General features: G+C 46.8%; 1 protein-coding gene across 1 annotated transcript; it reads right to left on the reverse strand.

Annotated features, from left to right (window-relative positions):
* Nucleotides 1-760: 760 nt before the first annotated feature.
* Nucleotides 761-17,362, reverse strand: LOC105456752 (BAG domain-containing protein Samui). Its single transcript, XM_011701032.1, has 3 exons — nucleotides 16,879-17,362; nucleotides 4,203-5,732; nucleotides 761-3,987 (listed from the first exon to the last, which is right to left on the reverse strand). The coding sequence occupies exons 1-3, from the start codon at nucleotides 17,092-17,094 to the stop codon at nucleotides 3,562-3,564; spliced, it is 2,172 nt and encodes a 723-aa protein (XP_011699334.1). The 5' UTR covers nucleotides 17,095-17,362; the 3' UTR covers nucleotides 761-3,561.
* Between the last annotated feature and the right edge of the window lie 703 nt (nucleotides 17,363-18,065).

The raw sequence follows: 18,065 nt of genomic DNA on the forward strand, positions 1-18,065 counted from the left end.
AAGAATGTTTTCTTTCCGTGCCGTATGTACGGCCGTGGGAAAGTCCCAGATGACAGCTGAAATTGTATGCGTCAAATGCAAACAATTCGCAAGAATTTGGCAGTGAACGTGACAACAGCTGCTGTACGGCGGATGTTGTTGCTAGCAGGTCATTGGTACCCGTTGGTCCCGAAACTCCCAAAGTTGCGCGCAAATCCGCACAAAACCAAAAAAATTCACCCCCCATCGAGCGGAGTGAAATTAGTGGCGGTATCGATAGCGCGCTATTATTTCTTTCGTGCTCTTGAATTACTTCTCTCGATCGTTGAGAGAGATAGAGAGAAATTACCTAAGCAGAAGAAATAATCGTCAAAATGATTATTAAAAGTCACTTTTCGATTAGTCACGATTCATTTTAACGTCATTTTGATATTATCGTGACTTGTTGTTCTGCTTGAAGAGTGTCTAACATGTCTTGGATATTACACTCTTAAGTACTCAACTGAAGAGACAAACAAACGTGTGATATTGAGAGTCACATTATACAGAAATAAAAAAAAAAAGAGAAAATATAAAATATATGTACATAAGAATAACGAACGATGTGATCGTGACGCACGATATAAGAATGTAAAAATTTGTTAAAAGATATTTTTCAGTTTGATAATTACAGAATATAACGTTCATATATGAGAAACTCCATTTTACATAAATAATTTGAAATTATCTATTCAGATCAGATGCGCCACTTTCGGTCCAGGGGAAAAGAACGAAACGTTCGTAAGATAGAGCAGGCTTTGTATTTTCACTGATCAATCTCGTAAAATATAGTCACACACTTTCATCGTATATGTATACCTATATATTATTTTTCAACTATCAGGCGCGCTTCTTTCATTCTCTCTCACACACACACATACACATCTTCTCTTATCTCTCATATCAGAAAAAATACAAAATTTCCGACTGGAAAATGGTGTCAGTACAGATATGCGAACGAAACGTCGTATAGACACAAGGGAGAGAACAGAAGGTGAAGATAAACGAAGTATCACACGTGAACGAGAAACCGAAAAAAAAAAATGCGTTGCCCTTGTCCGTCCCCCGTTTCGCGACTCCTCCGTAAAAGGAATAAGTTAGAAGGACAAATTTCCTTGAAAAACTTCGAAATCTCCCCCCCCCTCCGTATATACTTTCGAATACACTCAAGGCTCCAATCTCGGACGATTCGAATGGACTTTTCTCGCGTATCTGAAACGCTTCGAGAATTCTAAACGGACGCTAAATCTGGAGCGCTGTATACAGGGTGTCCCGCGACAAATGGATTCTGTGACGAGTACAAAAAACTAATTTTTTCTAGCAAAAACGTGGGCGATTTTTTTACCACTTCATAATTTTCATAAATAAGTGATATATGTTTCTCTTAGTAATCGTACCTATTAGAAAGAGAAATGTGTTTTACAGGTGCTACAAAATCTATTCTTTACAGCTGAAAAATAGTGTACATTCGTTGTATGTACTTGAAAATGAAATAGACATATATTTGAAGTTTAGCAAAGCAAGAAAAATTTTTTTCCTTTTTTTCTAGCTTATCTCAGGTCAGTTATGATCTAATTTCAGGACATCCTTTTTTTTCATTTAGGTAGAGAAGGTAATAGATAATCAAAGTTACTTTTTTTTTCAAATTTAGTACAACACTAATCGAAACGCGCGAGGAACAAATAATTTTACGCCTGGATACTTGGGTGTGGACTTGCAAAATCTAAAAAGTTAAAAGAAAAAGAAACTAATTGGATCGATGCGCCTGGGCGGCATCAATCACGCACAAAAATCAATGAACACAGGTAGCATTCTTTTGAATTTCTCCTTGCTTGAACATTTGTATTTTGAGTTTTAGCAAAACAAATTTGAATTTCGATTTTATAATCTATATCTATGACATCCGGAATCTCTTCCTAAAAATAGAAATTTTTCCAGAGCGTTGCGTATAAAAATATTTGACTGGTTCGCGCGCGGAGAATCAGAGTGCAATCTGTGTTTATACAACAATCGCTTACGATGAAAAATTTATATTTCGGCGACTTTCCAAGCGCCTGTTAAAAGAGAATTTTAATTTGCACTAAATTACGCACGCATAAATTTTAATAATGTACATACATACGTCGGCGGAGCACGTCTCGATGACAAGTTTTCGGGAAAGGTGAGAAGAAATGAGGGGACGACTGTTGCACACACGTCGGTGTTCCCAGCGGATAATATGTTCATGACTCCAAAGTTTTGCATATGCGCTTGCCTCGTATATACACATCCGCTGCCACTTTGTATCCGCGGCAGATGTGCGCGCGCGGTACGCAGAAAATTATTAGCGTCAACAACAAACACACTCGCGGACGCGAGATCATCTCGCGGGCAGACATACAATAAATTAGAAATCAATATTAACTTATCGTCATCATTGTCGTCACGTGCGCGCTCCACGCTCATGCTACAACGTCGTTTTATATGTACCTGCCAAACAGATCGATTTTTGCTGCACCATGCCGTGAGAGAACGAAAAATATGAGGAAAAAAAAACTTGAAATTCCGACTAACAAAGTCCGATTCGCACACTTTGTGCACTGTTTTATAAATATAATCTTTTCCTGCAGTTCTACGGACTTGTGGAAAACATTATGTATTTCATTTACGTGTAATCGGTAATTTTCCTGCTGAATGACGCCTGCGGCACGGCATTACAATGTGGCAAATTGGTCTGCTCGGCAGATGAATACATAACGAAACTACGTCTGTCCTTCTGTAGAATGTCCTCGAACGTTACGCGCTCGGACTCGCGATGAGACTTTTTGAAATCTTTTCCGCGCGATATTTCGGAGTCCGGACGCGGACTCCATTTGTCTCACAATCATTTCACGAACTCGCAAATCATAAATAAATTAAAGAACAAAGGTGAGGATTATACATACGTATCGTCGACAGAGAGAAAAATTCGCTCGCTGCGCGCATTCCTACATATATAGATTCTTTCCTGGCGTTGAAAAAATATATAACGGAACACGCGGATGTGCGGCCGCTTAAGAGGTTCGAATCGAAGGCCGTGTCTCCCGGGAAGCCGTCCGAACTTACGGATCGCGGTTATACCGCGCACCCAGCTCGCTTCCGGTCTCGCTCGTGATTATTCTACAAAAGAGGAAAGGCCTCGTCCTAAGGCAATGACGAGTGATTCGCGGGGATTCGAAGGCTTCGTTGCTCGGACGCGATTAGACTTGACTCCTCTGTAAGTTCGGGAACTCGGAATAAAGTAAGAAAAGGTAGTGGAGCGTTCAACGTCCTGATACGAGTCGGTCAAGCCACTTCGCAGTGTCAGTGCGACAATTCGATGTCCTCCGAAGAACTTCTTCGTTTTCCATCACCCGGCGTTCCTTCGCGGAAACTCGTATTTCTATAGTCGATTCTTGTTCCTATACGACCCACGAAATTCTCTCTCTTTCTCTCTCCCTCATTCGCCGACTCTCGTCGAGTCCACACGTCGTGTACACGTTCGACTATATGACACGTTTCTTCAGCGTTCCGTTTTTTTTTCTTTTACTTCGCGCTCTCCGTCGGCGGTGGCGGCAGCGGGATCGCTTGCTCGGACACCGGCTGCTGCTGCTGCTGCTCCTTCTTCTTCGTCTTCTTTGCCTTCTTCTGCAGCTTCGGCGACTCCGTCGAGCCCAGCTGGCCATCGATCACCTCCGTCGCTTCCTTCGCTTGCTGCTTCGACGGCGTCGCGGGTTTATCCTCCGTTCGCGACACGTCACCGTCCTTCTGCCGTTCTCCATCGCTCGGCTTCGATTCCTTGCCCGTTTCGTCCGCGCGTCTCGTCGATTCGTCCGTCAACGCGACGGACTGTTCCGTATTTTCCGAAGTTAGATTTTCCATTTTCGGTTGGCCGGCGGCGATAACGCTTTGATTCGCGGATTCGACAGCCGTTGCCGTTGCACTTTCACTTTCCGAGGATTCCACTTTCGTCTACAAAAAAAAGGAAACAACATGCCAAAATAATAAAGATAACTCGTGATAAATATTACCATTGTAAAAATAAAATTGTTCTAAACAAAAAAAAAAGATAAATAAAAAGGGTAGTTTGGAAGATAAAACAAATCAGAATAAAATTTCCTATACAGTTTCTGTAAAAGTGTCCCACGCGTTTTAACGGCACTGTCTTAACACTCGCGGTCTCTCACCTTCGTCGGTGACGATGGCGCCGGCGGAAGCGGTATCGGTTCGTTACTGTGCTTCTCTTGCTTCGCGTCTGTCTCCATCGGCTGGGGTACGTGCGAGATCTCTTGTCCCTGTTGATCCTTCTCAGCGCACTCCTGAATCTCCTTATGCGCGGCGGGTTGTTGCTCCTGCTGGCTGGCGATCGGTGTCTTCGTCTCCAGCAGACCGATGGTGTCCTGTATGCTCTTGATGGCGTTCCTACGCGCCTGCCGCACGTTCTCCCGACCTTCCGTCTCTATGTCGTCCAGCTTGATTAATTCGCGCGTCAGCATCTCGTCCAGATAGACGTACTCCTTGTCTTGCCGGGAGCCGCCGACGTAACGTCGCACCTGCTCGGCCAGATCGTCCACTTCCTTCTGCACCTGGGCGACTTTCTCCAGGGGATCCTTTGGCACCGGGGGCTTTGGTTTCGGCGTTTCTTGCTGTTGCTGCTGCTGTTCCTGAGGTTGTTGAGACTGTTGCTCCTGGTATTGCTCCTGATAAGACTGAGGTTGCTGACGCTGTTGATATTGCTGCTGATACTGGGGCTGATGAGACTGTTGCTCATGAGGTTGATATTGGGACTGCGGCTGATAATGGTATTGGGGTTGCTGTTGTTGCTGCCGTCGCATCGGTTGCTCAAACCCTGCCGGCTTGTAGAACTCCTGGAAATGCGACGGTGGCCACTGCTGCCGACTGAAGCGCTCGTTGAAGTGCGAGGGTCTGTGGAAGTGATGCGCCGGCGGCGACGATCTGTCGAAGTGGTGGGCCGGCGGCGACGGCTGTCGCTGATGGTGATGCTGGAAGGTGGACGACGGCGCGTCGTCTGTCGCGACCTTCGGTATCACCGGCGTGTCGCGACCCTCCACGAAGATGGGGATGTGTCGGACGTTGCTGGCCGGTTTACCAGGCGACTGGGCGCGTTGCTGTTGCTGATTGTGCTGCGGCGTGATATCCACTCGGGACACGAATCTCTGACCTTGGCCAGGTTGTGGCTGATCTTGTTGCATCTGCTCCTGTTGCTGCTGCTGCTGCCAGCTCTCCGGCGGTGCCGACATCGAGCGCTGGCCGCGCTCACCCTTCTCCGGACTCGTCTCCATGTCGCGGCGTCGCTGCTGCTGGCCTATGTCCATCGTGTTACGTAGACCGTACTGCGGTATCGCTGACGATGACGTCAGGTCGTGCTCGCCACCGCCGCCGCTGTGCGAGCTGACGGCACTGGCGCCACTCGCGGCACTGCTACCACTCGCCTGGCTACGCGCGTCCTCGTCCTGATGCTGCTGACCTTGTTGCTGCTGCTGTTGCTGCTGCTGCTGATCGTCGTTGTTGCTGTCACCGGAACCGCGGCGCCGACGGCGGCGGTCGCGCAGTAGGGAGCCGCTGAACGGCCAAGGCGGACCGCGCAAGTGCTCAGCGAACTCGGGGTGGCGCGCCGCAAGGTCGTCCAGGTGCGCGCGGATACCGTTGCCGCGCGGACGTTCGAAAACGTCGGCGTCGTCGTCGAACGGGAACCCCTACGGAGGCAGACAAAAATTTGATAAGACCGACGTTCAATTACTGATACAGTGACGACTAGACGATTGGCGTGATCACATTGTGACCTAGACAGTCTGACAGGTGTTTGACATGTGCGAGATAAAAACGTAAGGTTAAAAGATGAAAAACAGTTTACGCAATATTGAATTAATCGATCAAAATATGGGTCTCTTCCACCAACAATCGTGACGAATATCTGAATACAAGCAGTGTTCAAGAAAATGTTTAATCTGGAAATAGGAAACATAAAAGAAAGAGAGAGAAAGAGTGAAAGAGAGACACGTTCATTGACCCTTCATATACTCTAGCGAATTCGCTTGTCCTACACGCTGGTGCATTATTATATTTATTATATACAGAAAGTTATTTTTTAATAAGAACAAAATATAATTGTTATCGATAAAATACTCAATCTTAATATTATCACATTTTTAACAAAATGTATGTTGAATATATTTTATTTCTAATATTATGATTTCTTTTGTATTTAGTTCTTTTAATTTTGCCTAGCAATCTTTATGTATATACGTGAACAGAATCAATGCATGTTCGCCGAAATCGTTATTAGGAAATCGGTTGCCGGTGCACGCGAAGGCCGCTCTGCATGAAGTTATCTGAACGCGATCCATTAGCGTGCACCTTCAATGCGAAGCAGTGTGGGTACCAATTCGGTGTATTTTTTACTTACGCCGGGTTCATATTCCCTAAAGAATTAAGGGTGATCTCGATCAAATTTCGATTAATTTAATCGGCTTGGTTAACTTAGCGAGCAGTATTATTTCGTTAATGTGGACAGACTAATTAAAAAAAATAAAATATACTTAAGTTCACTTATACGTAAACATTTTGAGAAATCAGAGAAATAAAATAACTAAAAATCTTTTAGAGCCGAGGCAGATTAATCTGTAAGTATATTTATATAAGTATTGTTGCAATTATATAGAAATACATATGTACAGTTGGCGCAAACGTTTTGATTCTCATCAGCACGAATTTATAAGTTTCAGTTGGCGATTTATGTCAATATATCTATATCAGGTAAATTGCCAGAATTAAAGTCTGAATATTAGATCAATATAGTGATCGAATAGATAGTCCAAATATAAATTATTTCAATATTACTTCAATATTAATATAATTTCAATATATGTATAAAACTCATCAACGAGAAAGATTGGTAGTCACTTCTCACCTCATTCACTTTTATGTTTGATCTGTTCGACCACTGTGACCTATAATCGGATTTTAATTTTGACAATATCGGGGAAGTGAATTAGAGCTTGCCAATAGTGGTATTAATATATTGATATAAGCCGCCATTTGAAATTTATAAATTCGCACTGACGAAGACCTAAACCGATCGAAGTATTTACTCCAACTGTATGTACATACGTTGCATATTTCTAATTGTAACAATACACACTTGCGCACCAATCCGTGTCGGCTCTAACATGCTTTTAATTACTTACAACGATTAACTTCTTGTTGTTTAATGCTTGAAAAGAAAGATTTAATTAGGGACGACAAATTATATAATAACTGGAAATTTTTCAATAAGCAATTCTGCTAGTTGAATTAATTACTAATCGAGTTAATTGGAGTTTGCTCGAAGTCACCCTAACGGCGACAGTCATTCGCGCGTTCAGTCGTATATCGACTATACGATCCGGCGAACGCGAGCAAGGGCGCTGAAGGGGAAATTCGCGTAATCGGGCACGAGGTGACGAATCCTCCTTCTCCTCCCTCTCCTCCTCCCCCTCCTCCTTCTCTTCCTGCGGCGAATCGAGGTCGCGTCGTCGTTCCACTTAGCGCCGACCGACGGGCGCACGTTTGTAAGAAAACCATACACGGGACGCATACGGGAGAGGAAGAAAGAGAAAATGAGAGAAAAATGGCGGTGGAAGGGACGGAGTGAGAGCGAGAGCGAGAACCGGGAGAGCCACTTATACACACGCACCTACGCCCGATAATCGGATTTTCCTATTTTCGGCCCGGCTGGCCCTGGCACCAGCAGCACGCCACCGCCGCGTTAACTTTTCGCCTGTCAACCGCGAAAATGACCCGCAACGCGATAACATCGCGATCAGATACGCATTCTCTCTCTTTTTGTTTTAATGATAAATTTATAGTGACAAACATGGATTTTTGGCGCACTAAATGTGCGATGATTGATGTCCAATTCTACTAACGTAAATCATTTACTTTCTATATGTTCTTCTACATGTTCCGAAGAATTAGAAAAAAGATAAATTAATTTACACTGGTAGAAATGGACCTTAATTCTGCGTCGCTTGCTTATAATCGAACGTCGTCTGGCGTCTTCCAGTCGAAATTATTTTAACGCGAGAGGAAAAGGGAAATTCATTTTCTCCCCTTTTCACTTCCTTCCCCCTCCTCATCGCGCTCTGTCAAAGGTTTCTTTTATTTCCACCGGGTGATATCATACGGGGAAACGGTCTCGCTCGGTCTCGTTTCTTTTCGGTTCCTTCGGCGCTCCGTCTTCGTTGGAGCACGCGCAAATACGCCCACGCGCGCACGCGAGCCATCCGCGTCGCGTTCCAGAACGGCGAACGTCTCCGCCGCCGCGCCGCGGGGAAGAAACGTCATTGGGAGACGCGTAAGAGCTATAGAGCTGCAGAAAAGAGTCCGACCGTAATGAAGTAATCCCCCTCCTCGTCCTTCCCCTCCCATCCCGTACGACGTATACATGTAACATCGGCGATCTCGATACCTAATCGCACGCCGCCGCGGTATCGAGCGCGTAGGAAGGTATCTGATAACGTGACCGGCGTGACGTCACGCCGCGCCTTTTGACGTAACATTACTCGCCGTGTCGTTTCGTTAAGCCCGTATCGGCAGACCAGAGATCGGAGACTGTATGCATCGCAGGAGATATGCGAATTCGAGATTATAAGGACCGCGAATTGGAGATTGGAATTCGGCCAATCGGAACGGAGCGGGCTGGGAGTTAAAGTTGGTCGCGAATTTCAATTACTAATTCGCGCGATCCTCGGATCTCCAATGCGCGGTCTGATGCAGGCTTTATCGTTAGTGGTATCGACCAGGATAATAACGACGTCTACCTCCCCTCCTCCCCCCTCCCCTCTCTCTCTCTCTCTCTCTCTCTCTCTCTCTCTCTCTCTCTCTCTCTCTTCCGAGGCGTCTAAATGGGTCTCGTGACATCACGACCGCTGCGTTTGACAGTCACGCAACGCGATCGTTCACGCGATAATTCGATGATACATCGATACGAATGTCGGGCTTCTTTTCGTCGCGTTTGTTTCGCGAACACTCCGTATTGTCGAGATATCAATTAATAAGTTAGCAATTTTCTTGCGACAATAACAATAATGGAGAATTCTCGGAATGCTGCCGAGACCCGAGACCGAGCGAGATCATTTCCCCGTATATCATCCGGTGAAAATAAAAGTCTTTGATAAGAGAGAAGAGGAGGGGAAGGAAGTGGAAAGGGAGAAAAATGAATTTTCCCCCTTTTCCTCGAGACTGCGTCAAAATAATTTCGACTCTCCATTGCGCGACGGCATATCTCGATCTCTCTTTCTCTTCTACATATCTTCTCTCGTCTTTTTTCTCGCGAACGACGCGTTCTGTCGCGACGCGAAAAATACTACGCGCGCGAATGCTATTTCTGATTTCCACGCGATCTCTCGAAACGCGGAATGCGCGGAGCAGCGGCGTGAGGGTGGGCGGAGAGCGAAGAAGGAGAGGAGGAAGGGGAGAGGGGAGGGAGCGAACCATACGAACGTTTCCGAGCGTTGCGGAACGTATGAAAATACATATCTCGGTGTGCGCCGCGCAATTCCATTAACAAGTCTGGATCGTGTCTTTCTTGGAAACGTGGAACCGGACGGAAGAAGAGAACCACCGCCGTGTGCGTCTGTCATGTTCGTCCGTATCGTGCGATCGCGATCGAGACCTTAAGCGGCGGTGAAGTAATCGCGGCAGCGGCAGCAGCAGCAGCAGCAGCACCACCACCACCAGTAGCACCAACGCGTGTATAATTCATGACGCGTAACATTTCGCTCGCGAAAACGCGACGTTGTCGTCGATCTCAGATGTAATTGTTTACAAACGGAGTTAGCTGTCCCCCGATGGAGAGGAAGGAGTCTGAATTTTTAAGTCCTCGAAGAGAGCTCGCGGAGCTCTTTAAATTCGGAGCGAGCGCGGCTGCGCGCGGAGTGAAATCCCACACACACGTCTCTCGCGAGGAAAAAAAAATAGGGAAGAGAAGAAAAAAAGGAGAAAGAAAAGAAACAGAGGTGGAGTTAGCGTCACTTACGGGGAACGAGCAGCGGTCCAGATCGATCTCTCGTCCCAATTTGGATGCTGCGTCCACGATGACAGGCGAGTCCATTTTCTGGACCCGTTCGAGGGCACGCGCGTCCGTTTTTGGATACCTGACACCGCACTCTCTCTCGCTTGCACCCGCGAGAGCGGAGATCGAGCCTCTAGATCTTTTTTTTTCCTTCCTCCTCCTCCTCTCTGTTCTCTCCTCTCTTCCCTTCCCAATTCCTTCTCCGGAATATTATCGTACACCAAATCTTTTTTTAACGACTATGTCTGTCTCTCTCTCTCTCTTTCTCTCGCGAAAGCGCGACTTGAAGACGTCGAGAAAAGGCTGCTGCCGCGAGATTTAATTTTCTCGAAATCTCCACGATACCGCCTCGCGTTCTCTCTCTCTCTCTCTCTCTCTCTCTCTCTCTCTCGCTCGTTCACTCTCACACGCTCTCAATATACATATATTATGTTATATATATATGTATATATCGTTTTCTCTCTCTCACTCGTTCGCTTGCAATAGCTGACACTCACACGTCGTGCTTCTCTCTTTCTCTCTCTCTCGGCTTTTTCCTCTCGTCTCCTCCTCTGCCACCGCCGCGATTACATAAGCGACACGGCCACGCTGTAATACACACTCGGGTTACGTTCTCTCTTTCTCACTCGTCTCGACTGTACTTTTTCCAAGGCCGAGTTTCTCACCGGGTCGTGCAAAAGTAGAAGACTTGAAGAAACGTGAGCACGTGCTTCTCACGGCGATCGCGCGCGGATGTGATTCACTACGGAGCGCGATTGACAACGAGACTGACAGCGCGCGGGCTGCGGGCGACAACTTAAATACGCGTAACGCGATTACGTGTGGGCCGCGCGCGGCGACCACGTGACCCCTCGCCGCGGCGCGCGCAGGCGAAGCGAGAGGAATCGAGAGCTCGAGCTGGAACGCGCTAGAAGCTTCTCTCCGCGCCCAACTTCTCGACGCTTTTCGAACGAGCGAGAAAACGCGGAAGCGCGTCTATTAACGTTACGTCACGCCTGATTATCTCTCAGTCTCGTGCTCCGTGCTCGATTTGTTTTCAAAACATTGGGGAAAGGAAATCGTTCCTGATCTCTACCTTTCTCGTGCAAATTATTGAGACGAAAGGAGAGGCACTTTAAATCTAAAAATAGAAACAAAAGAGGAAGGAAATGCGAGACGGCGACGAAGACGCTTCACAGTCGCGCTTTCGCGCGACTTTGCTCCTCTTCTCGTCGAAGCGTGTCGAAGTCCGTGTCGGATTCGAGATTGCAAGTTGCAAATTTAGAGATTAGAATTCGGCCGATCAGAACGAGACGGATCGAAATTAAAATTGTCTGAGAGGCCGAAACTCTAATGATCTTCAGTGCGTAATTTGATAGAGCCCGTGTGAGATTACATACTCGACACATTGGAGATTACAATTCGACCAGTCAGATAATTCTAATTTTAATCCGTCTCGTTCTAATTGGCTGAAATCTAATCTCCCATTCGCATTCCTCAATCTCCAATGTGTATAGTATGTATATATACACACACGGGCCTTTGAGACACATGTGTATCTTGGTCTATAGGTACAGAAAGTGCTAGAGAATTAACTCGCGGAGGTGGACGGCTATAGATAAGGACGAGCGATCAGGCGCGCGCTTCGGTCGACGCGAGAGAGAAGAGGAGAGACATATGACCTATATATTTTTAGGCATGAGCTGCACGAGCGAAAGGGCCCGCACTTGGGTTGCATACGTCTGACCGATCGTGAAAAGCCGTAAAACGGCATTCGAAGGGGGTAGCTCGTGCGTATACAGCTCCGTATGTATGCGTTCGTTCTCTCTCTCTCGAGTGCATTCCAGAAGGAAACAGACGACGATTCGATTAGGAAAGGAAACAGACGAAAAGAAAATAGCGATGAGTGAATCGCTCAGCTATGCCGACGGGATAATAACGCGAGTTCGGCGAAAATTACCGTGCAGGCCGAGGCGTACCCGACGCGGACCGCGCTCGATCGCCACGTAACTCTAAATGGGGTGGGAGGGGGGGGGGCTTTTGTATGTACACGCATGCATATGCGCGAGAAGATTGTCCCGCGCGAGTGTGAGAATGACATAACCGAGGGACGTAATAACGCAGCGATAAATGGCGTTTTGTTACGAGCGCGCGCGGGTCGCGCTCTCGTCTCGATCGCTCGTGGGATCATCGATAATGACGATCGATGATCTACGGTGATCGATAGCGATGTCAGGAGCGCAGGAGACGCGAGGAGGTCGGCGCCGCGCCGCGTCCGACGCGAGCCGGCGAAAGGCTCATTCATATCGGCGGTAGAGGGAAGAGGTGGAGGAGGAAGGGAAGGAGAAGGCAGAGGGGGAGGGGAGGGGCAAAAAAAGAGGAGGAGGGGAGGGGAAAAAAAGAGAGGGGACGCGCGCACGGCGGCGCGGCGCGCAGCGTGAAATTAACTTAATCCATTAATGAGCGAATCAAACGGGCACCGATGAGGATCATTTCGAAGTTCCCGTAATCCCGCTTTCCAAAGAAGAATTATTTGCGACGGATGAGTCTCTTATATCTCTTCTCGTTCTATAGACGCTGCAGATCCACGTGAAAAGTGTCTCATCCGTGTAAAAATAACACGCTATAATACTACATAAAAATATGAATTTACACATTTAAATGTGTTATTTTTACGCGGACGAGGCCATGGGCGTACTCAGAATTTCGGTCGGCGCGGCGCGGGGGGGGGGGGGATGCAAAATTTTATTTTCGCACACAAAACTTATTGAAATACTTATATTAAGTCCTCGAGGACCTTCAACGAATTTTGTGAATACTTTATCTTTCGGCTTCTTCCTTTTCGCCAAAAACATAATTTTCATAATTTAATTGTTCTCTCCTTGCCAAAATTTTGGGAGAGGGGAGCGCTTGTCTCTCTTCCTGGTTTCCTCTTGCATGTGCAAAAAATATCTCATAGATGAGGTACTTTTTACGCACTTGGATTTGCAATGCAGAAATGACGCGCACTAAACAGATGCGTGCAGGCGTTGCGGTTTTGAAATTTTACGAATTTCGCTCTGCGTACAATCGTACATCGATCATTTAACACTTTTCCCCTAGGGCGGAATCGTGAAAAGTAGTGGCAAACTTTACAATTGAATTTAATGGAGAAATTTTTCACTTTTCACGTTTCCGCCCTAGGAATAAAAGTTACATGATTGATATATATTACTGATAAAGATTCGAAGAAGTCCACCGGGCGAACGACAATCGCGCACTTTTTGCGTTATGCAATTCGCGTTGTGCAACACGCGGCGAAGTTTAATACGTTAAATGTATAAATAACGCTAACCGTGTGTACAATATCATTGCCAACATATTACGAGGTGTGCGTTGAATTCACGATCGCGACGCACTTCGTCGCAAGTCGCGAGATTATGAGGATCACATATGTACATACCTACACACCTGTTCCGAAAAATCAATTTTCTCGAAAGAGGGAAAAACGAGAGATAAAGCCATACGTATAAAAAATAAACGTTCCTATTTACTTGTTCGACTTGCTGCCTTATGAAGATAAAAAATAAATCGTAATAAAAAAATATTCCTAAACTTTCTAATTTTACAAATTGGGTAATGGGCAAATGAGCCAAGACGCTAATAAATAATAATAAATTTCTCATAAAATAAAAATTAATATTCCTTCCTAATTTGTATAGTTTTTTTTTATCAGAGAAGTGATGACTTCTTCTGCATATATCCATTAATATTATATTTGGCACAGTTTTAACTGCTTCCGAATTATTAGAATAAGCCTAGCGGAGATACTCTCGGTAGTTTGCTTTCCGAGAGGTAATCGATTAAAAATCTGATATTATTCTGGGTGAATTTTTTATGCCGCGATCACCATATAAAAAAAATTAATATTAATATTGATAAATATTCCTGATCTCTTTTTTATTATTCTCCTACACTTTCTCGCTCTGAACCATCGATAACGAATTGCGCTATATACAGGATGAGTTTGTATTTGAAATATCTTTTTCACGCATTAGGCCAATGTCTATACAGCCTATGTCGAAACTAAGGTGACATACTACTAGGCTTGGTTTCCTGAGTCTTTCAACAGATAAGACAGTTTCAGGTCGGGGACCTCCTTCATTTCTGGAGAAGGACGAGTCTCGATTGATTTGAAGCTGATTTCTCCGAGGAAGACACGGTCGACTATGTCAAGCTGCAGTTTTCTCCGAGAAGACATCTGAACTAAGTATCAGTGTCTTCGGACAAGAATTGTTTTCCTAGATTTATTATTGTTATTATTATCTTAAATATCTCTACTGCTTTTAAAGGTATACGCGAGAGCTCGACAGTACGAAATTTTCAAGGACCCTTCGTGCATCCCACTCGTCCCAAAGAATTTTCATCTACTTATTTCGAAGAAAAGAGGTACTTCAAGCACGAACGTTAAGTGACGCGCCATTGTAAGAGTTTCGCTTTCCTTGTGAGTCAAGATAAAGGATAGCTTAAAGGGAAGCCCTGCACGGAAAGAGTCATCCGTGGAGCACGCACACGCGTACATCAGCGGCGCGCGGGCAATTCGCTTTACGTAATGAGACATACGCTTTTCTCTTGTCTTCTATCGGCCCGCCGCTATACATAAACCGAATCACCTGTTCCGCATTGTCAACGCGCCAATTAGCATACCTCGCGCGATCGCACAACGCGTGCGTTATCGTTTCCCGGAAGTCCCGGAACATTATCGATCGACAGCATTCCGTCAGGGTCTCTCGGTCGAGTGTGGGCGGGCTCCTTGCGAATTTCTTCTTTCGCGACCGAGTTTCGCGAGCGAGAGTCGCGCCTCTCGATTTCAATTTCAATTTTCAATCCAAATTCCTTTCAGGGATGGTTCGACATAGGAATATTGTAAACGGACGCGGGAATTTTTACGGACGCCGGACGTCCAGAATTCGAACGACGGCCGGGGACTTGCGGAGCTCCCCGTCAAAGACATCTCTCGTCGTTAAGGGACTCCCGGTCGGGCTATATAGGACACACGCATACATACGCGCAAAACGCGCAGAGGAGGGTCGGAAATGCGCTGCTTCCCGAGTAAAGCCGCGAGATCGATATTATAGGGGTGGCCTTACCCCTCGATATGTGTGCCGTCGAAAAACTCGTTTCGGGAGGGTCCAGGCTAAGCGCGCGCGACGACGCTACACTCTCGGGCTTCTCCGACCTATTCACGGCGAAACGACGATAAGCGATAAAGGCGCCCTTTCGGCTCGCAGGATATTGAAGCTAAAGGGTGTCCGGAAAGTGTCGTCCACGACCAATATATACGTATAATAACGCTCGTTCTCCGATCGCGGGGAGGGTTGCTCGGGCGTTCCGTAACGTCGGGTCGGAAAATTTAATCTCTCCTCGATTCCTACACTTAATATAGAAGAGTCTCTTTCCCTCTCGATAAGATCGATAACAACCGCGTGACCTGTCTAGAAATGACGACGATCGAAGATAAAGGACGCTTTCGGTCGACTGGAAGAATTCAAAAGCCGAAGAATGCACGGAAGGTCTCATGCGTGTAATATAAACGAGCGTTGTTTATCCCCCCTCCCCCTTCCCCTCTCTCGTGGCGATATTCTTGGCGTGATATCAAATACTGGAGAAATTCGCTCGTCTTTTCCCTCGCGTCGTTTCCGCCGGCAATAACAAACTCCGAACAATACAAAGATAGCTTCTCTCACGAGCAATCTGATCGGGTAATCTTTTTAGAAATGACGACTGGCGATGGAAATGTTCGAGTGGCGAGAGAGATATCGCGGCTCGTCCGTCACCGCGTGATCGACACGATCTTAATCTTCGATCGACGCGTATCAATATTTGCTTGCAGACGTTTACCCGGGGAAAAGAGCTCCGATCGAACTGAGAGACATCGTTCGTTTTTTTTTCTCCGCTTTACGAAATCTGAAAATACATCGCGACGACCGAGAATAAACCGGCAAATCGGAGAAAAAGTGCGCACGTGGATCGACGCACGTTAATACGGCGGAATCCTCGCGGTAATTCCGTGCGACCGAAGACGATCGTCGCGAGAAGGAGAATTGGGACGCGGGGCGCTATAAATATATATAAAGAAATTCGGCGCAGCATTTCGTCGCGACGCGCGCCCGCCGATTTGTTCGTCGCGAATTTAAATTTCGCGCGTGAGGAAGACGCGCGGGGCCGACACGCGAACGACGTGTCTATTAATATTTCAGCATCCACATCTTCGTCGATATACGCTTACGAAGTTTGTGTACATCGACGAAGTTTGTACATCTCACTTTACGAGGAGAAAGTCCTAATATCTTGCTTCCCACGATTCCCGTTTTTCTTTTCCTATACATATATATACACATATCCCATCGTTTTGCGAACCGTGAAGACGTGAATAATGTTGCGCGCCGGGGTATCCCGGTGGGAAGAGGAGATGTTAAACGACGCAAGAATTCTCTCGGTTCTCCCTTCGCTATTAAGCACTTCGACGTGATCGACTGTTCGCGCCGGCGAGGACGAGAGAGGGCGGCGGGGGAGGAGAATAAAAAGGTCGGGCGAGGAGGTTGCATGACGCCGGCGTGGCCGCGGCATTCCGCGGCACATACCGCGCCGGATCCGCGCGATTGCAGTGAATTCCAAGCGGGCAAGCCGCAGCCGGAGGCTGCGATAGGCGTGCGTGCGCGCGGAGAAGGGGTGCGTCGCGTTATACGAGCGGCGACGAAGCGCGCGAGCTGTGAACGATACATACGCTCGATACTCCGCTCCATGTGTGCTGCTGCAGGAGTACTCACCCTCGGGAAGTGCGTGAAGGGCCGGTTGAAGGAGTCACCCCTGGTGGGCCTGCTGCCGTAATCGAAGAACCGGTCGCCGCCGCCGCCGCCGCCGCCGCCGCCGTCGTTGTTGTTGTCCTCGTTGAAACGCTGCTTCATCTCCCGCAGCAGCTCGTCGTCGGACATGCCGCGCAGGCGGTCCGCGAATCTCGGCGAGTCGCGAAAGTTAAACGACATCGTCGACGCGGGGGCTCGATCGGGGGCTGGCTGAGAGAGATCCGTCCAGGGCGACGCGACGCGACGCGACGTACGACGTCACGCACCCGTTCTCGTCGATCACGCGCGCGACGATACGTACCGCGGGTGGTTCGCGATTACACGAGACTGCTGCAGTTTCCTTCGTACAGTTTTTCCTCTCTCTCTCTCTCTCTCGTGCTCTTTCGCGTCGCGAAACTCTTCTAACACCGTCTATATCGCGATCACACTACCGCGCGAAGGTTCGCGCGTTACTGGCGGAGCGCGCCGCGCCGGCAATGGCATTTGAAAGATGAAAGGGCAAGCTCGCGCGCGCATGCGCGCTCGCGGCGCGAGACTCGGCACGCATGGGCCCCGCGGAGAAGGGCGCGAATTCAAGATGCGCTCGCGTAGACATTCGCGCATGATTTGAGAAATCGTCATATTGCCAGCTTAAGTTTGAAACGAATTCAAAACAGGTGCCCCTCAAAATCGGATCTTTATCTCGAGTCCTGACATCTCACACTGTACGAGATTTTTTTCAGTGGAAAAATGTTATTCATGTGATAGAGAGAATTCAAAATGTGAACAAATCTAAAAATAATCTGATAATGCGATCGTCTCTGAAGAACAATTATATAGAATATATACAAAATATTTATATATAAAATATATAAAATATATAAAATATATATTTTATATATTATTTATTTAGATAATATAAAATGACAAAAGAAATAAAAAGAAACCGTTTGATACTCTTGTTCCGCGTAAGAGACGGTTCGGAACTTCCATCGAAATAGAAAAAAAAAAAGAGGGGAAAGCCTCTCATGCGTCACTTTCCTGTAAACGCAACGTTCGCATGTCCATTCGTTAAGGCGGATGTAAAGTTCCTTCGGCTTTCTGTTTTATTGTTTACATTAACGATATACAAAATGTACAATGCCATTAAGCATGTGCCATTATATGTGCAA

This window comes from Wasmannia auropunctata, unplaced genomic scaffold (genome assembly GCF_000956235.1).
Source record: "Wasmannia auropunctata unplaced genomic scaffold, wasmannia.A_1.0 LD335556.1, whole genome shotgun sequence".
Taxonomy (NCBI): Eukaryota; Metazoa; Arthropoda; class Insecta; order Hymenoptera; family Formicidae; genus Wasmannia; species Wasmannia auropunctata.